Source organism: Ammodytes marinus, assembly GCF_949987685.1.
Source record: "Ammodytes marinus genome assembly, chromosome: 1".
In the NCBI taxonomy this organism is placed as follows: Eukaryota; Metazoa; Chordata; class Actinopteri; order Uranoscopiformes; family Ammodytidae; genus Ammodytes; species Ammodytes marinus.
The window spans coordinates 34,108,236-34,134,819 of record NC_137230.1 but is presented as its reverse complement, the minus strand read 5'-3'; the positions used below and the strand labels follow the sequence as shown (position 1 = coordinate 34,134,819).

At 40.1% G+C, this 26,584-nt stretch overlaps 4 protein-coding genes across 8 annotated transcripts; all 4 read left to right on the top strand.

The window, feature by feature from the left end:
- Nucleotides 1–1,549: 1,549 nt before the first annotated feature.
- LOC307266389 (UDP-glucuronosyltransferase 2A2-like) lies at nt 1,550–10,013 on the top strand. Of its 5 annotated transcripts, none has more exons than XM_080048401.1 (2): nt 1,550–1,682; nt 7,893–10,013. In XM_080048401.1, the coding sequence occupies exon 2, from the start codon at nt 7,919–7,921 to the stop codon at nt 9,491–9,493; it is 1,575 nt and encodes a 524-aa protein (XP_079904527.1). In that variant the 5' UTR covers nt 1,550–1,682; nt 7,893–7,918; the 3' UTR covers nt 9,494–10,013. The 5 variants fall into 5 exon arrangements, with proteins under 5 accessions (XP_079904527.1, XP_079904526.1, XP_079904525.1 ...); XM_080048400.1 differs by lacking the exon at nt 1,550–1,682 and adding an exon at nt 5,119–5,169 and having other exon boundaries at nt 7,893–10,012; XM_080048399.1 differs by lacking the exon at nt 1,550–1,682 and adding an exon at nt 5,198–5,580 and having other exon boundaries at nt 7,893–10,012.
- Nucleotides 1,555–4,302, top strand: LOC307266199 (UDP-glucuronosyltransferase 2C1-like; the record flags this gene model as incomplete). The annotated part of the gene is made up of 2 exons (XM_080048167.1): nt 1,555–1,682; nt 2,722–4,302. The coding sequence occupies exon 2, from the start codon at nt 2,722–2,724 to the stop codon at nt 4,300–4,302; it is 1,581 nt and encodes a 526-aa protein (XP_079904293.1). The 5' UTR covers nt 1,555–1,682.
- Nucleotides 10,014–10,510: 497 nt separating the features above from the next.
- Nucleotides 10,511–14,076, top strand: LOC307266299 (UDP-glucuronosyltransferase 2C1-like; the record flags this gene model as incomplete). The annotated part of the gene is made up of 2 exons (XM_080048279.1): nt 10,511–10,551; nt 12,498–14,076. Exon 2 carries the CDS (start codon nt 12,499–12,501, stop codon nt 14,074–14,076), a length of 1,578 nt encoding a protein of 525 aa, XP_079904405.1. The 5' UTR covers nt 10,511–10,551; nt 12,498.
- A 2,987-nt stretch (nt 14,077–17,063) lies between these two features.
- Nucleotides 17,064–18,533, top strand: LOC307251706 (UDP-glucuronosyltransferase 2A1-like; the record flags this gene model as incomplete). Its single annotated transcript, XM_080029108.1, has 1 exon — nt 17,064–18,533. One exon carries the CDS (start codon nt 17,064–17,066, stop codon nt 18,531–18,533), a length of 1,470 nt encoding a protein of 489 aa, XP_079885234.1.
- Between the last annotated feature and the right edge of the window lie 8,051 nt (nt 18,534–26,584).

The following is a 26,584-nucleotide window of genomic DNA, read 5'->3' as shown; positions in this document are numbered from 1 at the left end:
CATCCAGAGCTCTCAGGTTGTCAATGCCTCTCCAAAGGACTTACACACACACACACACACACACACACACACACACACACACACACACACACACACACACACACACACACACACACACACACACACACACACACACACACACACACACAGCCTCTCCAAGGGCAGCCCTGCCACTCACATTTCTTCTGCCTCACATTTTAATCAACAGTCCCCATGGGTTGTTATCTGGTGTCCATGGCAACATCAGGATACGTGTTGCAGTTGCACCTCTTATCACTCCCAATATGTTGCCCTTCTGTGTTTGATCTTCACTGTAAGCAATAAGTAATAAGTCTGCTATAATATATATCTTGAGGAAACGGTCACCTCCCTATCCATTGATCACAATCACAATGTTTAATGACTGATCAGCGAGGGTAAACATTGAATTATAAGCATTAATCGCCTTGACTGATTCTTTAGAATAATGTTCGGTCAGAGGCTGTGTGGAAATCACTGAGACAAGCTAAACTAATATTTTAGCAAAACATACGTGAGCATGTGGATGTTTGCCTAGAAATGAATGTCAACAATGTCCTAAGTAAAACTATCTGTGAGACAAAATCAGTGTAGTAGGCCTCAAACAAGCAATTACAACATATTATATCTATTCATTGCTATATGAGTCTGTCTCAGAGTGGCATGATGATAACTTTACTCAACACAAAGCTATAAAAAAAAGAGCCATATGGACTAAAAAGATTAACATCCACACACTGTAATAACTATAATGTAATGCTACTGACACAGGGTCACAACACACAATTACAGTCAGTCCAAAGAGTGCTAATGGAACAGAGCCAGACCGATATCATTTTAAATTACATCTCATGAATGAGTAAAATATAAAAACTATGTAGCCAAAGGGGGCCTGGGTCGTTATTAAAGCACACTCTGGATTAAGTAAGCCTCACAACATTAATGGAATGCCCTGCAAAGCAATTTAAAAAAAAATACCACTCTCCTTACTTTTGGTACAGGCTATATTTAAAACTATGATTTCTGAATGTTATATATCTCGCTGTAACTGTTTAAGATTAGATTGGATTATATAATTTAACTTTATGGATCCACAAAGGGCAAATCATTTGCATCTGACCTCATCCATTAGCACTAACACAACATCACCATGTAACATGTCAAAATACACAGATTCATAAGACAACAAAGGGGCTTTGAAGGACAGCTAGGTAAGGGTAATCAGGTAGGCTACAATCCTTTTTTGTAATAGCCTACCTATGTTATTAATCATGTATTATAGCCTATGCTATCCTTGTTTGTTGTGTTTAGGCATTATGCATTTCCTCTTGTTCCTCTTTTACATTTTCTCTGGAGTTGAAATACAATTATTGGTTGATTGGTTTGAATGAAATATTATGAAACACATAGTTAGGCTATTCCCTCTAAATGTTAATGTACTGATCCTGTTAATGGTTAACTTCCTTATCGCTGACGTAGGCTGCTATCCAAGCACTTTGGTTGTTCCCAGTTCTTGCCGTTTTTCCCATACGGAACTCCGCTCCACTGAGGCCACCGTACTGGACCTGCTCCACCGGTCTGAAGGGAACAACATCTGGACCGCAGACTACCACTGGTTTCGGGAACAAGGACGCTGGTCAAAGCGGGTCTCCAAACAGACAACAGTAAGTACAAAGCGCTGCATGATTGTGACACACACGCTGGTTCATTGCATGTCTAGGAGTTTACACGCCTACTACAACTTTGCTGCTCAGTTAGCGGAAAAGCCGACAGTGGTGCTTCAAGTCCGGCTGCAGTTTGCAAACCAGAACGAATCGTGCAGGAGTATTTTGGCGTAAAGCAGAGTAAAGTTACAAGGAGGCTATAACTGGTCTCATGCAAACGAGCAATGGTGCCGTAAACAGCAGGGCGTGCCAAGGAACAACAAGAACACTCAATGCAACGTTATGTCAAGAGCTGCGAGCATAGATAGTATATAAAAGTCAGTCGACTTCTACCAAAGCAGGAAATGCTTCTGACAAACAGATAGCCTGTTTGAAAAGTTGAGCAGATTGAAGATTTAAAGGGAAAGAAGAGGTTGCAAGGCGGAATACTTTTTTTTAAATAACTTTATCAACATTTTAATATAATGTTTATAAGACAAAACACTTATAGAATATATCAGCATGCCTTATTTTATTTTTTACCTTCATGAATATAGGCCTGGACCTAAACAATAAGGCAACTCAGTTGAATAAAATATAACAAATATAAATAAAGTAGATACAAGAGAGATTGCAATTAAGTTGAAGAACAGAGGAACAACTAATCCTACATGTGCATAACCAATCTACAATAACATACACAAACACGCATAGCCTACATACTTTATACACAAATGAAGTTAGACTGTATCAAATGAATCATACAAGTAGGAAATAACAGTTGTCCTGCTGAGAATACTGTTCCATGCACTGCTTGCAATTGAACTTACTTGTATATTGTATATTACATATTTATATATTTATTTCTTGGCATTCAGTCTGTGGAAAACAAAGGAATAATTTCATTGCATTACTGAGAACATGTTTCTTATTGTGCATATGACAATAAACACATTGAATCTTGAACAACCAGTGTTCAAATTTTCAGAAAAAAAAACCCATTTCCAAAGGAATTCTTATTTCTCTTCTGTCAGTTGATTTTGCATTGTATTCTATCCAGATGAAGCCAATCTGGTGCTTCAGTGCTTTGCTGCTTCTCCTCCTCCCCACACCCTGTCGAGGAGGTAACATCCTGGTCTTCCCTATAGAAGGCAGCCACTGGATAAACATGGACGTCCTACTGCAAGCTTTGCACTCACGCGGACACAGCGTCACTATTGTTCGTTCCAGCAAAAGTTGGTACATCAAGGAAAAAGCCCCGTATTTCAACACCTACACAGTTCATGCGGAGAGGGCCTTCGATCAACAGTTTATCACAAAAATAGTAATGGATGTGATTGAACACGAAAGGGGGTCTCTTCCCATAATGGACGTACTTCACATGACAGTGGGAATGTTCGGCATGTTTCTGGACGCTCACGCCGCCGTCGGTGAATACGTGTCAGCGATGCTCGGAGACCAAGAGCTGATGAGAACAATGGAGGAAAGCAAGTTCGACATGGTTCTCACTGACCCTTGCTGGGGGGGCGGGGTCATTCTGGCCAAATACTTGAACCTTCCTTTGGTGTATAATGTCCGCTGGCTAATAGCCGGAGAGGCACATCTGGCAGTTGCGCCTTCACCTCTATCATACATTCCCATAACAGGATCTGGCTACACCGATCACATGACCTTCTTCCAGAGAGTTGCGAACGTTGGTTTGCACCTAGTTACCCAAGCCCAAAAGCACATGGTGCAGAGGCAAATATACCAGCCCATATGTGACAAATATCTCGGGCCCGGTAACAACTTCAATGACATAATGCTTGAAGCGGACATTTGGCTCATGAGAGTGGACTATGTGTTTGAGTTCCCCCGTCCCACCATGCCTAACGTTGTCTACATAGGAGGGTTCCAGTGCAAACCAGCCAAACCTTTACCGGAAGACCTGGAAGAGTTTGTGCAGAGCTCCGGAGAGCACGGATTCATCATAATGTCTACCGGGACGTTTGTAAGTGCGCTTCCTGCCGACGTTGCGAACGAGGTCGCAGCAGCTTTTGCCAAATTGCCTCAGAAAGTCATCTGGAGGCACAAGGGAGAAAGGCCAGCCACTCTGGGCAACAACACTCTACTGGTGGACTGGATGCCACAGAACGACCTGTTAGGACATCCCAAGATCAAACTATTTGTGGCTCACGGAGGAACAAACGGCGTTCAAGAGGCGATCTACCACGGGGTCCCGGTCGTGGGTTTACCATTATTCTTTGACCAATACGACAACCTGCTGAGACTGAAGGAGAGAGGAGCTGCTACCCTGCTAAGCATTAAGACAGTGGACAAAGATGAGAACTTCCTGAAGGCCATACAGGACGTCCTGACTGAGCCGTCCTACAGTATGAACATGCAGAGACTCTCCAGGCTGCACAGAGATACGCCAGTGAAGCCGCTGGATAACGCCCTCTTCTGGATAGAGTTTGTCATGAGACACAAAGGTGCAGCTCACCTGAGAACAGAGTCCTATAGAATGCCCTGGTATTCATATCACTCTGTAGATGTATTCTTGTTCCTGGTTGGAGCAGTGCTGCTTGTGCTTTTTACTATTGTCATTGTGATCAGGTGTCTGTGCACTGCAGTGTGTAAACGGAAAGTCAAACGTGACTAATCAACTCAAGGGATTTAAAATGTGTACAATAAATGTACTATACAAAATAGAATCAAAGTTAAAATGGATTATGAGTTTGCAGGTCTTACTTTAAAAAATCTAATTGGACAGCTTCAGATTATTCAGTATTCGCTGAAGAACATGGCTTGCTGTCATACACATAATTGATGTTAAAATACTGCTGTTGGTTTATAAAGCACTGAATGGTTTAGGGCCAACATACATTGGCCGTAGGCAAGACTAAACATGGAGAAGCAACTTTCAGTTTTTATCCACCTTATATTTTGAACAAACTCCAAGAATCAAAGCGGAAGACATTTGCCGGTAACTTTCTATGAACTTGTTTTACATTGTCCTTTAACTGCAATTTATTTTAATTTCTTACAATTTTCACTTCCTGTTATTATTGTCTCTTAAATGCAATTTCACTATTTTCTAATGTCATATTTTTAAAGATTGTTTTTAAAATGATTTTGTATGCACTTTCAATTGCCTTGTGTCTGAATTGTGCTATATAAACAAACTTGCCTTGCCTATGACAGTTTAGAAATAGATTTAAGAACCGTACATTACATCTGAACAAACTGTTTTTCTTTAAAAATGGTCATTTATTTCAGTCACTACCCTGTCACACAGTGGCAGCGTTTTCAACAAAGTTGCTTAATATAAGTTGATAATGGGTCTTAGACTCTGTTCTACCTGTTTACGTCATAATACCAGGTGTCATTTCAGGACAGTAAACTGGTTTCCCAAGAGGTGGAGTCTCTACCTTCAGGCACATGTCTATGCATGTATTATAATCATACAGGGTTGATCAGTCTTTTTATAACATATCCAGTGCCCAGCTAAAGTCATCCTAGATCTACAGTAAGTGTATTACAAATGTTTTGTAGCTTTGATGATTTAGTTGAATAAGTTATACGCATATGTATACATGTTACCATTAGCTTATAAAAGGTGTCTTGTGGATCAGATGACTAAAATTCTTAATACAAAGTATAATGCATTATGTATACAATGTATAATGCCAGTATTGTCCGCCATAGTAAATAGGCACTTAATTTCGCCTCATTGCACAATAATGAGTGAACTTGAGTGAACCCTCAACGAGACAATGATTTACTGTTTCGGCAAGACTGAAGCCACGACTAGGGGTGAAGCCAAAAAAATAAAAAAATATAATATTCAAGAAGTGTTTTCTGCAGTGCCAGTGGTACACATTCAAACCTGCACAGTCATGTCTCAACAATATGAAGCAGAAGTTTAGAAAAAGCCGAGGTAAGTTCGCTATTCATACATTGGTTTCTGGCATGTTACTGATCTTGCCATGAGATTTGTGAATGTTTTGTTACGTGGAAAATAAATAGGCTGCTAATCTGAATAACTGGGAAGAAGATAGTTTAGGCCTCTTTCATAGTTTGAAAAGATAAACGTACGGTCTCTCTCTCTCTCCATTACTGCTGAGCGGGTGTGATATATAATGCATGCAGTTTATTTATGTGATTTAGATCCCTCATTGAACATTGAACTGCTGGCATTCAAACAGCACTTACTGCTCTCACTGAGTGTTTGACGAGTTGACCGTTTTAATGCTTTTGCATAAATTGCACACTAAACGTCTCAGAGTAGATGTTGTTACAAGTATTAGTACAATTTCTTTTTTTTATACTGCTCTAACAGTTAGTGTATGCTATACAGATTACACAGTATGGTGTGCAAGTATTACAACCATAGTGTTAAGGGACAATACTCTTGCGACATACATAGACATACTTTTTCCATTTCTTTGTATTGTAAGATGTCAGCTTCCCTGACACACAAGCTCTCACTGCATTTTGAAAAGAAGATAGTGCAAAGACTGTGAACGATTCACTAATACATATCCCCACAGAATATGTTTGAACAGTTATACATTAACTGTTTCCTGTTAATAACACTGCAGGACTGCAACTCTGTCTGACTCATTGCACAAGAAGCAGCATTAAGTTTCCTGCAACGACTGTTTTGAGGGTGTGACATAAAAAAAACAGGAAGTGTTTTTAACTCCCACTGGTGACTTGAGTTGGCCATTGGTCTGCTGTGTTTAGTTTTGTTCCAGTCTTGGCTATGTGGCATTCATATTTTGAGACGAGTAAGTGATCTTTGTCAGAGGGAGTTGTGAGCAGCTGTTTAGCACCAGCGGGGGAAACATCTGTTTTTAGCTATCACCAGCTAACATAACAATGTGGAATGGAGATTTTATTGAATCTAATCGCTTTGTTTACAGATTAGATATTTGGTCAGTAGGACAATGTGTGCATTGGGATTTGTTTCACAGGGATTATGGTGTTTTCTTAGATGAAAGCTCTTGAATATTTCTTGTATTAAGAATGTCGTTGTAAAAACACTTCTGCTCTGGGAGATTGGGCAACGACACAAAACGCAGACAAAGCTCTTTGCACCAGAAAAGCAATTTTCCTGAGATGCTCCATGTGCTACATACACGTGAGGGCAGGCAGAAGGAATTTATTATATTATAATTATTTATTTCTCACTCATAGAGAGACACTCGGAAGAAAATCATGTTGGTCTCTGTTTTTGGTCATACTGAATTATCATCCGGCTTGTGCACGTTTTCTTTAAAGGTGCAGTCAGCAATTCTGGTGAATGCGTGTTGTCTGTTTATGTGCTGAAAACAATCTGGTGTTAATACACAGCCTATATGTCCTTTTCAGGACTTGGCTGAGGGTGGCTGATTGCTTAAGGGGAAACACCTGGCCCAGCAATATAAGAGTCTGCCAAAGCTGCCACTGATGGTTGTTCAACCTGCTGCCAACCTGTTGTTTTATGTTTTGCTTTTCCTTTTGTTAGTTTAATTTTGCACTTTACAACATGCACACACACTTACCTGCACCGATACACCTGCATGCACTACTGATTCTCACATACACACTTCATGCTAGTGTGGTTTAGTTGACGTTACTTTAATACATGTAAGTTGATTATTGTTTTCAACCCCGGTCTCTTTCTCTCATGTGTTGCGGCCTACGAGCCAGTCGTAACGATATTCACTGATTTCAACAACAAGCTTTCTCCAGAATCACTGACTCCACCTTTATTAAAGGCCTACTTCACCGGTGGGAATATGAAGGTGTATTGAATTCTGAGATCCTATGTAGTATAAATGTGCAAAATAAATTGAAAGTGGTTCATCCTAGCCTGAGAAAAGGCAGAAAGAGTGTTTTTTTAACCCTATATTAATCTTACTGTGACATCACAGTAAGATAAATATAGGGTTAAAAAAACTTACTTTGTAAATATTACTGTGATTTCTCCTACTGTGACATCACAGTAATATTTAAAAAGTACATTTTTTTTTAACCCTATATTTATCTTACTGTGATGTCACAGTAAGATTAATATAGGGTTAAAAAAACACTCTTTCTGCCTTTTCTCAGGCTAGGATGAACCAATTTAATTTTTTTTTGCACATTTATACTACATAGGATCTCAGAATTCAATACACCTTCATATTCCCACCGGTGAAGTAGGCCTTTAACAATGAAGTGACAGCCATCTTATTTTTTTCCTGTTTCTACTTGCTTTTCTAGACTGCACCGTTTGAGAAGATTTGAAGATGTCCTTGGCCATCATCACCATTTGTCTTTTGGCTGTCCTACTTCCATCTTCCCACAGCGGGAAACTTTTGGTGTTCCCACACGACGGCAGCCACTGGGTCAACATGTTGGTACTCGTCCAGGAGCTACATTCGCTGGGACACAGTGTGACTGTGATCCGGGCTGCAGACAGCTGGTACATCAGTGAAAAATCTCCGCATTACAACGCTGTCTCGGTGGATATAGCCGGTGGTGCCAACGAGGATTTTTATCGAATCTTCGTCTCTGAAGTAATTAGAATCCAGCGGAGTGACAGGTCGGCGTGGGCCCGTTTCAATCTAGACCTGGAGTTAAGGGACAAGTTCTTTGAGTTACACAGGAAGATCGGTGAAATGATCACGCACATATTTGAAAACAAAGACTTAATGAAGTCCTTTCGAGACGCCAAGTACGATGCGGTTTTGACGGACCCTGCTAACGGAGGTGGGGTAATGCTGGCTCACTATCTCGGATTGCCGTTGGTGTTCAACGCTAGATGGACTGTTCACGGCGAAGCCCATTTCGCGATCGCGCCCTCTCCACTTTCCTACGTCCCACTGCCACCATCAGAACTAACGGATCGAATGACTTTCTTTGAGAGGGTCAAGAACGTTATTTTTTACACCATGAGGATGTACCTGTACAAGCAGGTAGTCGGGCCACATTATTCCGCATTGGCCAGCCGCTACTTTGGCCCGGATGTAGATTACTTCTCTCTGTTCCAAGCTGCAGACATTTGGCTCATGAGAGTGGACTATGTGTTTGAGTTCCCCCGTCCCACCATGCCTAATGTTGTCTACATAGGAGGGTTCCAGTGCAAACCAGCCAAACCTTTACCGGAAGACCTGGAAGAGTTTGTGCAAAGCTCTGGAGATCACGGATTAATCATAATGTCTCTAGGAACTTTGATCGGAGAGCTTCCCCACGACTTAGCTGACGAGATAGCCGCAGCTTTTGCTAAATTGCCTCAGAGAGTCATCTGGAGGTATAAAGGAGAAAGGCCAGCCACTCTGGGCAACAACACTTTACTGGTGGACTGGATGCCACAGAACGACCTGTTAGGACATCCCAAGATCAAACTATTCGTGGGTCACGGCGGAACCAATGGAATCTATGAGGCTATTTATCACGGAGTTCCAATCGTGGGCATTCCAATTGTGTTCGATCAGGCAGACAATCTCTCCAGAATGAGAGCGAAGGGTGCCGCAAAGGTTTTGGATATTTCTGATTTGGATGAGGACATATTCCTGAAGACCATACAGGACGTCCTGACTGAGCCGTCCTACAGTATGAACATGCAGAGACTCTCCGGGCTGCACAGAGATACGCCAGTGAAGCCGCTGGATAACGCCCTCTTCTGGATAGAGTTTGTCATGAGACACAAAGGTGCAGCTCACCTGAGAACAGAGTCCTATAGAATGCCCTGGTATTCATACTACTCTGTAGATGTCATATTATTCTTACTAACCATTGCTCTACTCGTGCTGTTTTTTGCGATAAAAGTATTGTCGTCATGCTTTAGATTGTGTTGCAAAAGAAAAGTGAAATCTGACTAACAATGAGATATGGATGGATACTGTTCCTAATGGTTATTGATTTGTGATATAACCGTCCATTGGCTAGGATCAGTTAGATATTGATGTAAGAGCCATAGTGTTGCAATGTCATGTGATATAAATGGTACACCACTTTGGGTAATCATTTGTTGTTTGAACCTGTGAGGGCATATGGTTGTTGATTGCGTCAATTTGTTCAGAATCGTTTGAATATGTCAAAGAAGAACTGTCTGGATGTCGTTTTCACATGTCCTGGTGAGCAATAAATGGCAAAACAGGAAACAAGCACAAAGTGTATTTATTAAATATCCAGCAACCATATTCCAGCATTCGTATTGGATTTAGCTCCTACAATTGAAATAAATACTTTTGTAATGTACTTTGAGTTGACAGAGTTATTCATAGTATCCTAAAAAATTATCTACTGTGATAAAATTACACATACTTGCAAGTTTTGACTGCTAATTTGCAATAGTGAAGTCTGTTTTTACTGTTTTGTCTGAGGTGATGCCATTTAAATTTTCTCTGAATGGGTGCATCAGTTTGACATTTAGGTTTTGGCTTTTGCTGAAATGTATTAAATAAAAAATATAAATACATGTTTTTTTCATATCTTAACCAGCCAGCAAGTAGTGGTGTTCAGCCAAACATTACGTCTTCCAGAAAGCAACAGAACACATAGTACAACACATATATACGTAGTTGGTTAAACTGTAGCATTTTTGTGGAGGACTGAATAATAGAATTGCAATAAAAGTAGCAATTTAAACTGATTAAGACAATCTAGCACTATAAACTTGTGACACAGGAAATGTATCTGTTAACGTTCACACAAATGTTGTATTCCGGTTATATAATGTTCTTTATGATATCTGCTCAACTATGGACGACTTCTACTCCCCTTTGTACTTCCTTATCAGCTGTCTATTTATGAAACATGAAATGACAAAGTCCTTCTCAAGCTGGAACCGGGACGGACGAGCACGTTTTGTTTAGTTCTCTGCCAAAGGAGAAATATTGAGGAACATTATATTGGATTCCCCAAGTTCCCAACAAAGGTAACATTAGCATGTGTTTTATAATCTCGTGTGTGTGTGTGATATGTACTTTAGGGTTTGAATTGCATGTTTCCAAAAGTTCATTTTGACTAAGAAAGTATTTTTTGAATGTAGGCTTAAATATAATTTTTTTTTTTTAGCTTTTCATTGTTCTTACATGTGATATGTAATGATAATAATTGCAGCAGACTACACATAGTACAAAAACATTACTAAAAACAAAAATTACAAACAGTCATAAAACTTTAGAAATATCAGTATTGTAACATAATCTTGGAGAGCTAATTGTCAGACGCACGACTAGTCCGTGCATTACGGTAACACGTCCCGTGCGCGGTTACTCCCGGCATTACGGGATCCAGAAAACTCATTCATGAACTTACAGAGAAATATAAGGAAGAGCGTCATGTCACTATGGCAGCTTCCTGTGTTTTGGAACAGCGCCGGGCCTCACATGCAAAATGTGAGTAAAGTGCAATTAAATTAACAGCTAATGTTTTTCTTCTGTTTGTGTAATCCGTCTGGTGTGTTTCTATGCTTTTTTAACGAGTAACTTGTGTTGGAGCCAGATCAAGCTGGACCGGTACGCTCAGGCTCAGACAGCAACTTGTTGACGCCAGATCCACTAATAGTCAGCTGCAAATATGACTTGACCCCCAAAAAATTCTAACAAAAGTTTTTTTAGTGGATTACAGTAGTATCAGATGTACTTAATAACATACACTGGTGCCATAGGAAAAATTGGCTATGGCCCTTTAGCCAAAAGCAATATCAAAGGTCAATATTATCTTCCACCATCTTCTGAATTGCTGATAATTGTGAATTTAGTTTGTTGGGTTTAGTATAATTCCACTTTTATACTCAAAAACATCTATAGAGGATGCATTGTACAGTATATTACCTTACCTCTTCCTGTCCATCTTGGACGCCATCTTGAAAATTACCCCTTTCTAGTGGTCATATTTTGGTAAACTTTTAGTATGTTATTAAGGACACCTAATACTACAAAAACAGCTGAGAAAACTTTTGTTAGAATTTGTTTAGGGTTAGGTGTTTTTTTTTCATATATGCAGCCGATTCGGGAGAGTGTTTGTTGACAATCACTCAAATTTAGTGTTTATTCAATCTTTGTAAACTATTTACTTTATTTACTTTAAATAAAGCTTAAACAAGTGATTGTCTAATTGATGTGTCTTGCATTACAGTTTATGAGATATATATCAATGGCACAATTTACCCCATGATATTCTCTCTTGTGGCACAACTTATACCACACCGGGGGCAAGTTGTGCCAGAAGACAACTTTTTTTCCGAAAGTTATATTTTTTAAACAGTTTATTTCAGATCCAAAGTTATTGATGCACAACACCCTGAAATAAATGTACATATTTGAGTTGGAGACTTTACTGTCAAGGCCTCACTTTAAAGTCACTTTGAGTAAAAAGTGGCACATCTCACCCCACTCTCCCCTATTCTTTTTTAAGTTGTATACACTTTTTCAATGTTAGTATTGATGTTTGGTGATTTTTTATTGATGGCTTGTGTTTTTATTCTTATCTTTTTACTAAGTTTTTGTTTTATGACTGTTTTGTATTGTTCTTTGATGTAAATGTATTGTATGTACCAGTGGATGTTACGCCATTACAAATGAGACTTTGGTCTCAATAGATGTCGCTGTGTAAATACAGGTCAATAATAATAACAATACTAATTCAAGATGTGTGTTTGTTGACAAAATCACTACATTTAGTGAATATCTTTTCACACTGTATGTGAGGAAATATTCACTGATTTTGACAAAAAGTGATTGTAAACAAACATTCTCCAGAATCACTGACTCCACCTTTAACTACATCCTCTGGATTTAAGTTAATTTTGATAAGACACTACCTTGTTGAACATAATGGATTTTGATACAATTAACCATATTTTCTTTCCAACTTCAGAATGAAAATGAATTGGGCCTGGGTCCTGCTCCCTCTCTGCCTGCTCTGCCCATCTGTGGCTAACGCTGGGAAGGTCCTGGTCTGGCCTGTGGACGGGAGCCACTGGGTGAACATGCGGGTCATTATCGAGGGACTACATTCAAGAGGCCACCAGGTTGTTGTTCTGCGACCGTCTGACAGCTGGTACATCAAGGAAAACTCCCCGTTCTACACGTCAATCACTCTTGATATTGAGGCCGGATTTGATGAAGAATCTACGAAAAAGTATGTGGCCGATTTGCTCAGAATCCAGAGGGAAGGCAACGCCTGGACACAATTTAAGCTGGAAATGGAGAACGTTTACCTGGCGACTGAGTTTAATCAGAAAACCTGCGAAATGCTTGAGCGGGTTATTGAAAATAAAGATCTGATTGGGTCGCTACTAGATGCCAAATATGACCTTTTCCTCACAGACCCTGCTTTTCCCGGGGGTGTTTTCCTAGGCCACTATCTCAAGCTGCCTCTCGTTTTCAATGTCAGATGGACATATCACGGTGAAGGCCATAGTGCAATCGCGCCAACTCCCCTTTCTTATGTTCCATTGACCCGTACCGAACTTTCGGATAAAATGACCTTTCCTGAGAGAGTTATCAATGTGGGAGCTTTCCTCCTTGAACAGTTTTACATTAGACACTCTATCGTACCACATTTCACAGGCTTAATTGAGAAATACTTAGGTCCTGACACAGATTACTTATCAATGTTCACAGCTGCAGACCTGTGGCTCATGAGAGTGGACTTTGTGTTCGAGTTCCCCCGTCCCACTATGCCTAATGTTGTCTACATGGGAGGGTTCCAGTGCAAACCTGCCAAACCTTTACCTGAAGACCTTGAGCAATTTGTACAGAGTTCTGGAGAGCACGGTGTCATCATAATGTCTTTAGGGACTTTGATCGGAGAGCTTCCCCATGATTTAGCCGATGCGATAGCCGCAGCTTTTGCCAAATTGCCTCAGAAAGTCATCTGGAGGTATAAAGGAGAAAGGCCAGCCACTCTGGGCAACAACACGTTACTGGTGGAATGGATGCCACAGAACGACCTGTTAGGACATCCCAAGATCAAACTATTCGTGGCTCACGGAGGAACAAATGGCGTTCAAGAGGCAATGTACCACGGGGTCCCTATCCTGGGACTTCCATTGATTTTTGATCAACCCGATAATCTATTCAGAATTCAAGTAAGGGGAGCGGGGAAGAATATTGATATTTTTAGCATGAATGAGGAGATCTTCTATCAGGGAGTTCAGGAAGTTCTGACTGAGCCGTCCTACAGTATGAACATGCAGAGACTCTCCAGGCTGCACAGAGATACGCCAGTGAAGCCACTGGATAACGCCCTCTTCTGGATAGAGTTTGTCATGAGACACAAAGGTGCAGCTCACCTGAGAACAGAGTCCTATAGAATGCCCTGGTATTCATACTACTCTGTAGATGTCATGTTATTCTTAATGACCATTGCTTTACTTGTGCTGTTTTTTGTGATAAAAGTATTGTCATCATGCTTTAGATTGTGTTGCAAAAGAAAAGTGAAATCTGACTAACAATGAAATATGGATGGATAATGTTCGTAATGGTTATTGATTTGTGATAAAACAATCCTTTGATTAGGATCAGTTAAATATAGATGTAAGAGCCATAGTCATGATGCAATGTCCTGTGTTTTCCACCAGGTGTTACTACCCTATTACCTACGGCACTCGTATTTGACTTAGCTCCTACAATTGAATTTGAAATAAATAAATGTAATAAAAGTACTTTTGTAATGTAATTTGAGTAGACAGAGTTATTCATAGTATCCTAAAAAATGATCTACTGTGATAAAATTACACATACTTGCAAGTTTCAACTGCTAATTTGCAATAGTGAAGTCTGTTTTTACTGTTTTGTCTGATGTGATATCATTTTAATTTTCTCTGAATGGATGCATCAGTTTGACATTTAGGTTTTGGCTTTTGCTGAAATGTATTAAATTAAAAAAATATATAAATGTTTTGTTCATATCTTAACCAGCCAGCAAGTAGTGGTGTTCAGCCGAAGATTACGTCTTCCAGAAAGCAAAAGAACACATAGTACAACACATATAGTTGGTTACACTGTAGCATTTTTGTGGAGGACTGAATAATAGAATTGCAATAAAAGTATGGCAATTTAAACTGATTAAGACAATCTAGCACTATAAACTTGTGACACAGGAAATGTATCTGTTAACGTTCACACTAATTTTGCATTCCGGTCATATAATGTTCTTTATGATATCTGCTCACTCAACTATGGACGACTTCTGCTCCCCTTTGTACTTCCTTATCAGCTGTCTATTTATGAAACATGAAATGACAAAGTCCTTCTCAAGCTGGAACCGGGACGGACGAGCACGTTTTGTTTAGTTCTCTGCCAAAGGAGAAATATTGAGGAACAATATATTGGATTCCCCAAGTTCCCAACACAGGTAACATTAGCATTTGTTTTATAATCTTGTGTGTGTAAGCGAACGATAAGCACTTTAGGGGTTTGAATAGCATTTTTCAAAAGTACATTTTTACTAAGAAAGTATTTTTTGTATGTAGCCCTAAATGTATATATATTTGTTAAGCTTTTTATTGTTCTTATTGGTGATATTTTATGATAATGATTGCAGCAGACTACACATAGTACAAAAACATTACTAAAAACAAAAATTACAAACAGTCATAAAAGAGAGAGAAATAAGAGAGAGAAATAAGAGAAAGGAAGAGAGTCATGTCACTATGGCAGCTTCCTGTGTTTAGGAACAGCGCCGGGCCTCACATGCAAAATGTGAGTAAAGTGCAATTAAATTAACAGCTAATGTTTTTCTTCTGTTTGTGTAATCCGTCTGGTGTGTTTCTATGCTTTTGTAACGAGTAACTTGTGTTGGAGCCAGATCAAGCTGGACCGGTACGCTCAGGCTCAGACAGCAACTTGTTGACGCCAGATCCACCAAGGATACTACGAGAAGGTACAGAAGGATAGATGAGGGAAATTGAGTGTTGACTTGATAGTTTGTTGATATGCAATAATGTGAACTTTTGTGATGTACTCATGTTGTGTTTTGTATGTTTGGTTGTAAAGCATCTATCTATCTATCTATCTATCTATCTATCTATCTATCTATCTATCTATCTATCTATCTATCTATCTATCTATCTATCTATCTATCTATCTATCTATCTATCCTTTTTGGAGAAATTTGATATCAATATTTTTTGTACATTGGATGGCTATGACATCGAAAGGATGCCTCGCCCCTATTCATAGTTGAAAAGCTCTCCTTTAAACCTCATATTGAAGAGCTAACCAACAAGTGAAGAATGAATTGTGGGTTCCTTTTTAAAAATAGATAATTATTTTCAGGTGAAACAAGTAGTAGGCAGTTAGTACAATCTACTTTCTAGCCTGTACTTGATTATGGTTGTACTATTTATATGCTTGCTGCCCCTTATACATTTACCAAGCTTGATAATGTTCATCAATACGCATTTTATAACTGGTTATCACTTCACAATACATCATTGTAATCTCTACTAGGCAGTGGGTTGGTCATCACTGGCTGCTCGGAGAAGTAAGACTTTGCTACGTAAGCTGATAAAGCCAAACTATTAGTAAATTACCTTACAACCCTCATTGCATAGCGCTTTACTAATCCTTACAAGATGAGATCTCACAATTGGTTAGTCCTTAAGGTGCCACATGTCTAAATTTATCCAGAAAAAAAAGCTTTTGGCTATGGGCTCGGAATCCCTTACAAGAAACTATATATTAAGTTAAATATTAACTGTAAGTTACATACCCGAAATTCCTTGGACACATTCAAAGATCTGTAACATGAGCTTGACATTGAGGAATGTAATTATTTACGTTACGTTTTTAAAATTCTCTTTTAAGTTGTAACCTTTTTCCATGTTAGTATTGATGTTGGCTGATTTTTTATTGATAGCTTGTGTTTAAATTCTTATCTTTTTACTAAGTTTTTGTTGGTTTGACTTGTTGACTGTTTTGTATTGTTCTTTGATGAAATGTAAATGTATTGTATGTAACAGTGGCACCATTACAAATGAGACTTCGGTCTCAATAGATGTCCCTGTGTAAATAAAAAAAATAATAATATAATAACAATAATAATTCCAGAAAGAGTCTGTGATTCCGGAGAGTGTTTGTTGACAAAATCACTCAAATTTAGTGAATATCTCCTCACGCTGTATACCTGGATCGGTCCAGCTACCAGATTGTGAGGAGATATTCACTGATTTTGACAAAAAGTGATTGCAAACAAACATTCTCCAGAATCACTGACTCCACCTTTAACTACATCCTCTGGATTTAAGTTAATTGTGATAAAACACTACCTTGTTGAACATAGTGCATTTCATACAATTAACTATATTTTCTTTCCAACTTCAGAATGAAAATGAATTGGGCCTGGGTCCTGCTCCCTCTCTGCCTGCTCTGCCCGTCTGTGGTTGACGCTGGGAAGGTCCTGGTCTGGCCTGTGGACGGAAGCCACTGGGTGAACATGCGGGTCATTATCGAGGGACTACATTCAAGAGGCCACCAGGTTGTTGTTCTGCGACCGTCTGACAGCTGGTACATCAAGGAAAACTCCCCATTCTACACGTCAATCACTCTTGATATTGTGTCCGGATTTGATGAAGAATTTATGAAAAAGTATGTGGCCGATTTGCTTAGAATCCAGAGGGAAGGCAAGTCTTTCTGGACCAGATTTAAACTGGAAATGGAGAATGCTTACATAGCCAATGAATTTAATCAGAAAACCAGCGAAATGCTTGAGCGGGTTTTTGAAAATAAAGATCTGATTGGGTCACTACTAGATGCCAAATATGACCTTTTCCTCACAGACCCTGCTTTTCCCGGGGGTGTTTTCCTAGGCCACTATCTCAAGCTGCCTCTCGTTTTCAATGTCAGATGGACAAGTCACGGAGAAGGCCATGGTGCAATCGCGCCAACTCCTCTTTCTTACGTCCCATTGACCACGACTGAACTTTCGGATAAAATGACCTTTCCTGAGAGAGTTATCAATGTGGTAGCTTTTCTCCTTACACAGTACCAAATTACATACTATATGTTGCCACATTTCGCCGGCTTAATTGAGAAATACTTAGGTCCTGACACAGATTACTTATCAATGTTCGCAGCTGCAGACCTGTGGCTAATGAGGGTGGACTTTGTGTTCGAGTTCCCCCGTCCCACTATGCCTAATGTTGTCTACATGGGAGGGTTCCAGTGCAAACCTGCAAAATCTTTGCCTGAAGACCTTGAGCAATTTGTACAGAGTTCTGGAGAGCACGGGGTTATCATAATGTCTTTAGGAACTTTGATCGGAGAGCTTCCGCATGATTTAGCCGATGCGATAGCCGCAGCTTTTGCCAAATTGCCTCAGAAAGTCATCTGGAGGTATAAAGGAGAAAGGCCAGCCACTCTGGGCAACAACACGTTACTGGTGGACTGGATGCCACAGAACGACCTGTTAGGACATCCCAAGATCAAACTATTTGTGGCTCACGGAGGAACAAACGGCGTTCAAGAGGCAATGTACCACGGGGTCCCTATCCTGGGACTTCCATTGATTTTTGATCAACCCGATAATTTATTCAGAATTGAAGTAAGGGGAGCGGGGAAGAATATTGATATTTTTAGCATGAATGAGGAGATCTTCTATCAGGGAGTTCAGGAAGTTCTGACTGAGCCGTCCTACAGTATGAACATGCAGAGACTCTCCAGGCTGCACAGAGATACGCCAGTGAAGCCACTGGATAACGCCCTCTTCTGGATAGAGTTTGTCATGAGACACAAAGGTGCAGCTCACCTGAGAACAGAGTCCTATAGAATGCCCTGGTATGTCTATCACTCTGTTGATGTCATGTTATTCTTAGGTGGAGTTGTTCTGATTATTCTGGTCACCTTTGCGGCATTGATAAGGTGTATGTGCTCTGCGTGTCTTAGAAAGAAAACTAAACGTGATTAAAATGAGTAAGCAATTGGGGCGCTCAGGTGGCGTACTGGATAGAGCGTGTACCATATTGGCTCAGGCCTCGTTGCAGTGGTCACTGGTTCAAATCCGACCCATGGACCTTTACTGCATGTCATCCTCTCTCTCTCTCTGTCTCCCCATTTCAACTCTGTACTATCTAATAAAGCTTGAAAATGCCAAAAAATAAGTAAGCAATCAAACAGATATCTCAGGGAAAACTGGTCTACAATAGTAAAAATTAATATATGAAATCAAAGTTGGGTGTGTCGATTGTGGAATAAGCTTTTACATAATCTGATTTTAAATAAATGTTCATAAATATTGTAAAACTATATGACAATATATCATTTGGATTGATAAATATGCTTAACTCTTTTCAGATGCTTTACTATCATGCAAATTATGTTAATAATGTTTAAGTAAAAACAAATATTTTGTTGCTTCACAATATGTTTATGATGGATGATGAAAAGTACAAGGTTTAACTTTTCCACATGGATAGAAGCATTTAAAAAATATATATTGATTTGATTTTTTCTGATAAATATACTATGTCTATATTCTATGTTCGGGAATTTGATGAACAAATGAAATTGTATACTTTTAACATTTCTCATGCCTGATCAATGTATTTATCCAAGACCAATTAATTAAAAATCAATACTATTGTAACACAACATGAATTAGTCTATTTTCATAATCTCTGTAATAATGTTTTCAAGTTGACAGCTCTGCACTGCACAATGTCCTTCTATTTACAAGTAAAACAACAGTTGCATGTCATTTAAACAGTATATAGTATATCGTTAGCCTCATAGCATAATTGCCCAAATCATATTTACTCTACTCTACTTTTACTCTACATCTACTCTAAATCCACATCTATTCTACATCTACTTTACCCTACTATATAACCCTTAAAATATGACTTAGGCAATAATGCTATTGGGCTAACGAAAAGTAGATGTAGAGTAGAGTAGATGTAGAATAGAGTAGATGTAGAGTCAATATGATTTAGGCAATTATGCTATCAGGCTAACGAAATGTGACCGAAGAGAGTGGCCATTGTGTTTCAGTTTCCCTGTGACTAAAGATGTCTCTTGGATTGTGACATGTCTCCAGGGACTTTGTTAGCTCTAAACACTTGCAATATGACCTGTTGAAGTGATTATTAGGATTGATGAAGTAGCTCATTTGGACAACAGCAATTTACCATCAAGGTTATCTCAAATGAAATAGCTTTGCGCTCATGAAAGAAAGTAAAGCCGTTTCTAGGCTCATTTGAACCCCACTTGTTGGTCCAAATGTAATTCGCTAATAAACCCTGCTGTGTATAAACATGAAGGATGCTTAGCAGATACAACGTCCTCAGTGCCATTTAGGAAGTATAGTGCATATAAGCCCTGCTTCAGGATGTACACGCAGGGTCTGCCCCCATTTCTACACTTAATCGGCTTAGTTGGCACTCAGGCAAAGTTGTAAATAACCACAAATACAAGTGGGAGCTACATTACTGCTGTATGTGTGAGTTTTGGCAGACCTGCAGATAATCTCTATAGGCTACAGAGATCAGCCAATAAAGCTATCGAACAACATTTTTTTCTGTATAAAGTTTATCCTATGACATAAAGGTGCTTAGGATGTACAATTTTTTTTTATTCCTCTATAGATATCACTTTTTAAACTGATATTTATGCTCATTTCTTTTTTGTGAAGGTTCCTTTTTCTGCTGTGTTAAGTTACTGGATGTCATGGCATTTTGAATAAGCATGATAGAAGTTGAAAGGATATTCCCAATGTTATAATGTCAACACAGTAGGTATTACAGTAGTATAGTATTTGTACTTAATTTGATTATGTTTTGTCTGACCGTGTATTGGCAATTTTTAAATTCACTTGCTCGAGAGATGTTACAGTAAAAGTTGATCAGACTGAAAATTCTTAAGACTTTGAGATTTTGAGGATTGCAGACTTGACACACTCTTATGACATGACTGTACAAAATCCCTGAGGGTTTTTACTTCAATAAATAAATTATTTTATTACAAAACAATTAAAAAAGACATACTGCAAATTCCGTTATACTGTATAATTTGTGTCTACACACTACTACTGGCTGGTCGCAGCTATAATACAAATAATCACTTACATGGCTTTATACATCTCTAGCTGTCAAACAGGTAAATCATAAGGAATATCAGTTCAGTTATAAGACATGTGCTACCCAGGTGGTGAAGACAAAAAAACATTCCATTTCCAGTGAACATTTTCATGTTTCGCACGCAAACCTTAAACAATAGCACAAGTCGACTAATATGAGTTGGATCGATGTTAGCTGCCTGTTCAATTCCACCTGCGACAACAAAGCTAATAAAAAAAATAAACACAAAAAAAACTTTACAGGTTTAAAAATGAGATAGTATTATAAAAGGTATAAAAAAAATAAGTAAGAGAGCAGTACTGAGTTCCTCGGAGTTGGTGCCAAAGTTAGATATCACTTTAAGGGAATAGTTCGACTTATTGACATATGACATATGTGCTTATTTACCATTATGGTGAGTTAGCACCCAGTTAGCTGAGCTTAGCATACAGACTGTAGCAATGAGTAAACAGGTTAATAGCCAGTTTATAGGGTGGGTTGTGTGCCAGTTCTTACAGTAACATCCTGGATTATCTGCAGGTTTCCTGGCTACTGCTCCCATGCAACAAATTTGGGGGGATATAGCTCAGCGGGTAGGGTGATCGACCCACAACTGCAGGGTTGGTGGTTAGATCCCCCGTCTCCCCGACATATGTCCAAGTGTCCCTAGGCAAGACACTGAACAGTGAATTGCTCCCGATAGTTAGCTTGCATCCTGCGTGGTAGCTGCTGCTATCCTTGTATGAATGTGTGCTCCAGTTGTAAGTCGCTTTGGATAAAAGTATGCTAAATAACATGTAATGTAATGACAAGAACGTTAAATAGTTAATTATCATTTTTACACTTTGTTTTTTTGTACAGATCAAACTAATGAGAGATAATAGACAAATGAGTGACCTTCGGAGGTGCTGTCAAGTGGATTTTTTTTTACATTTATACCCTGTTTCAAGTCTTTCCTGCTACGCTAACCGGCTGCTAGCTGTATGACCTCAAATTCACTGGACAGACAGGAAGAGTCGTATACATTTTTCTCATCTAACTTGAAACGAAAAGTACATGCATATCTCCATATTAAACATGCATAATTCCCAAAACCTTTTCCCTTTTAGGATATGTACAAACGAATAAGTTGATGTATCAAATTACGATATGAACACAAGGCACAACACTGGTTACATACTGCATACACTCGTTATACAGAATACAAAATGGAAACACTGATATCTTTACGACGACCATTCAAGAGTCCACCCTCTGTCCGGTTTGTATAGGGGTGTGTACTAGCAAACAGCACTTATATTGAAAGTAAAAAAAAAAAGCAAATAATAAAAAAGTCTTTTCAAGGTATTTACAAAGTGTCCATGGCACTGGGGCAGGTGTGGTGGGCGGTGTGCGTCCTCTCATGACGTCCTGGTCCGTAGAGAACTCATCCTGAGCACAGTGAGCTCCGCTACGTCAGCATCCTCCTGCATCTCCTCCTCCTGCTGGCAGCTCTCTCTGATCACATACACTACCAGACCCGCACAGATGAATATGAGGAGGATTATGCCTATAACCTGGGACAGTACAGAACAGTAAGAGAAACATTAAGTTGAGAGTAGACATTCAGAGAAAATGTGTATTTTTTTATCAACAAAAGTGCTACTTTAAAGCTATAGTGCGTAACTTTTTTCATGTACTGTACATGAATGCCGGTTACATTAAAGAAATCGCCAAACAAATTGACACAAAGTTGTTTAAGCCTATCAGCTCCCCAAAACACTCTCTGTATTTCTCAGTATGGCTGCGTTTACAAACTGGTATTGCCCCCCCGACACTGGCGCAGGAGCTCAGAAAAATCAAAAGAAGCGCCCAAGAAATGTTTCAGTTGTTGATTCTACTGTTACGAAAAAACCTGGACGTACAGCAGCAGGTATAAAATCCATTCGCAATCACCGACGGCTTACGTCATGTACTGTAGATGCGCTGGAACAGTGTTATTTGTAATTACTCAGAATTCCTCACGGGGGCGACATACTTTACGCACGTTAGCTTTAATAGTTTCCAAAAGAGTAAATGTATTACATGATGGATACAGTGCACACTCTTAGGATGGGGGGGATTCCTCTCCACCCATCCCACATAATCTCCTAGTTAACTAGAAAAGTTCAGAAACTCACCTGAGAAAAAACAAAGAGCTGCTGCGAGCGTAGCATTAGTTCTTGCGGGGTGACATCTCCCTCACTAATTGGCTCGCACCACTTCTGCGGAGCCGCCTTCTCAACTAGGACAAATCTACCCTCCCAGTCTGTCATAGCGCAGGCAAAGTACTGGCCGTCCAGGAACAATAAAATGAGCCACACGATCGCCGGCACGAAACTGGAGAGGGACACGGTCTTGCCGCTCCAAGTATCACATTTGCAGCCCTGGATGATCAGCATCAAGGTGAAGGCCATGACGGCAGGAATGATGAAGAAGGCGGACGAAAACACTCCGTTCCATGTAGGGTTGCAAGGACACTCAAACTCCAGCTCCACCAGCTTCTCTAGTCCCATGAGGATGAAGCCGAAAGCCACGTTCGACACCAAAGGACTGTTGCTAAGTTCATTTTTCAGCTTGGTAAGCCATTGTTGTCTACTTTCCATACTAGATTGACCCGAAAGAATGAAGACAATCGTTGTAAAAAAGCCCAAAAGAGGGTCCACCGTTGTGAACACATTGGCAACAGCTAAGTGATGCGTAATTAACTCATCCAGGGGTAAGTTTTACCCCGGGGGCCAAAATGCCACAAGTCCACACTGATTGGTTCGGAACAAAGGAGGGTGTGCCGAGGGCTGTGACATCGCGCAAGCCGATTGGTCATCGCGGGCTTTCAGGTGGGGTTACATTTTAAATGTGTTCTCCCATGGACAAACTGGAGGGAGGGCTGTAAAGTGGAGGGAAGTTTGTTCTGCAGTGGAGCACAGACTGAGCCTTTGCAATAGGCCAGCAACAAAAACACACACATGGGGGTGTAGGGATATAACAAGGGAGCCTAAGGCTGTGCACTGAAGAATCAGGTGACAGGCCTCAATGGTCACTAAAACTAAAGGAAAGAGGGAGTATATTCAAGATATCTAAACTACAATGTCACCCAAGAAAGGCAGCTGGATTAACTTTATGAAACTACTACAAGACTATAAATGAATAATGCTTTAAAGGTGTTTTCAGCGATTCTAGAGAACACTTGTTGTCAAAAAATAATTTGATGTGAAAATCAGTGAATATCTCCTCACGATCCACTACCTGTCCGTATTGTGTGTGTGCGCCGGAAAAAATCCAGTGTAAATTCAGCCTGGGCTCTATAACTGGGCATGCTGCTAGGAACAGTGTGCACCCCTTAGTTTACATACCCTTTTGTTTATGTGCCGGTTTACAGAGCCTTGGCTGTACAGTACGGACAGGTAGAGCGGATCGTGTTGAAATATTCCCAGATTTAGAAAAAAAGGGGATTTTGTCAGCAAGCTTTCTCCAGATATCGCTGACTCTTCCTTTAGATATATCTAGTTCTTGTGAGTCTTTTGGGTTAATTCGTTGCAATTGTCTGCAGTAATAAAATAAAATGTGATGCAGGAATTCACTCTTCAGTTTACCTCCCTCCACTGGCCACACGGGGGCGCCACCGCAGCGGCACAGATTAAGGATTGAGAGGATTACAGGGGAGGCCATGTTGAATTTTCAAGGGGATGTGGAGGCTTGAGAACACCCAGGCCACTGATGTGATGACATAATTTATCAAATGACCTCAGCGAGCATCAACGTAATCCGCTCAGAATACAACCTGACAGGATAAACTGTGTGTGCAACTGCAAATGCGACGGCTGCAAACTGCTCTCAATTCATATGCATAACATTTATTTATTATATATATATATTAGGCTATTATTATTATTTTTTTTTTGGGGGGGGGGGATTCTAACAACTCAAATCTTGCCATCCATCCTTTGCCCTGCCAAGTTTGTGACACATCTGACTTGACTTGTGGGGTATAAACACGCTGAGAATTTATATTGGCATTAATATTGCAAGAGCTGTTGACAAGAGGAAATCGTATTATAAGTGAGGCTTTTACTGTAATCGTTGACGGTAAAGACTGTATGGGCATGAACAGCGGACCCCTAATAGAAGATAATGGAAATATGAGCCGGTCAAAATATACAAAAAATCAAATATTAAAACATATGTAAAAAAAAAATAAGTTTATTTGCAGAAACGGAAATTTATGCTCAAAACTATTTGGTCTATAATATGAGATATGAGTTCACAAATAACATAAATTACATGCATGTTGTATGTCTGTATCAGTGTGTGTGTGTGTGTGTGTGTGTGTGGGTGTGTGTGTGTGTGTGTGTGTGTGTGTGTGTGTGTGTGTGTGTGTGTGTGTGTGTGTGTGTGTGTGTGTGTGTGTGTGTGTGTGTGCATGTGTGCGTATGTGTGTGTGTCCATGGTCCTGAGCGCATAGGGCACGCGCAGCTTGTGTCGCCGTCCTACCAGCATCTGTTCCTCTTCCCTCTTCTTTTTTAGGACTGAACAGACTAATGTTTCGGCTACACCACTACCCGTCGGGAATATGAATTTGTGCGCTCCCTCCTATTTTCATTTTAATCACCAAAGCGTGACCGGGGCGGCGGAGTGCGTAACTGCGCATCCTTCTGCGCATCTTTGAATCTTCAGAACTACCCTACACACTGACTGTGGGCAATCTCCCTGACATCCAACGAGACCTCTCTCTCGCTCTCTCCTTCTCCCTCTCTCTCTCTCTCCTCCGCAATCCGACGAGGCTTGTTCTTCAACCCGCCCATGGCCGCACATCATCGGCATCCCTGAGCCGCTGCTGGCCTCGTCCCCCGGAACCTTTCACCCATCACCGCTGCCCTCCAAAGGTCTTTGATTCCGCAAGACATCTGCAAACCACGCATTTTTTTCCTTAGAAATAATCCTCGACTGACATTTTTTATTATTATTGCAGAAACCGATGCTATGCGGTGCCCATCTCTGTAGATCTAGTGATTAATACACGACACCACCTCCTCCTCCCACCACATTCGTCCGACCGACCGATCGAGACGTTGGTCCCTCTCCTCTCCTCGAGCCCCGGCGATGCATCCTAACGCAGGGATGCTTGGCACGGTAGCGGTGGTCCTTCTGGGAAACTTGATGCTGCCTTTCATCTCGGCGCAAAACGGTAAGAAAAACAGATGTTCCCCGTTACGTTGCATGATCGTAAATGACTTGACTTGTTCAATAAAGACAGAAGCCCGAGCGAAAATGATTTTTTATTTATTTTTTTAATGAGACTGACTGCGTTAATTCTGCTATGGGCTACTATAGAATAGTTTTTTTTTCATCTCGACAATAAGGCCAGAGTAAAGACAGCAGCAACACATGGGATTCAATTACTGACTGCAGGATGTAACCTTCACGGAACTCTTTAAAAAAACTGACGTTGTTGTGACATTTCTGTGCAAGGTTATTAACTGTCAGCTGTGTCCAGATGTAGGTGTGTCTTTAAGATGAATTACTGCTGTATGCAGGCCAGTGGAGCATGCTGTCAAATGTGTTTTCTATTATAGATAACGCGTAGTGGCTCCCATGCCTATACATGAGTTATTTCAATATGGCAGTATGCCTTTCAATGCATTCCTTATGGATATTTCTATATAGTAGCCTAGTAGTGGCCTTAGGCAGTTTGTTTAGTCCAAGGGGATTGGGGAGCAGAGTGTGTCAAGCAGGACTAACCTGCTCTGGATGCTGATTAAGTAACATATTATCAAGACCAAACACTGGCTCAATGCTCACCCACTGTGTGCTGTAAATACTCTAAAACACAATTGGCCCTTCTGTATCACAGTAATCTGTTTGATTGACAAAACCACTTCCCTATTGT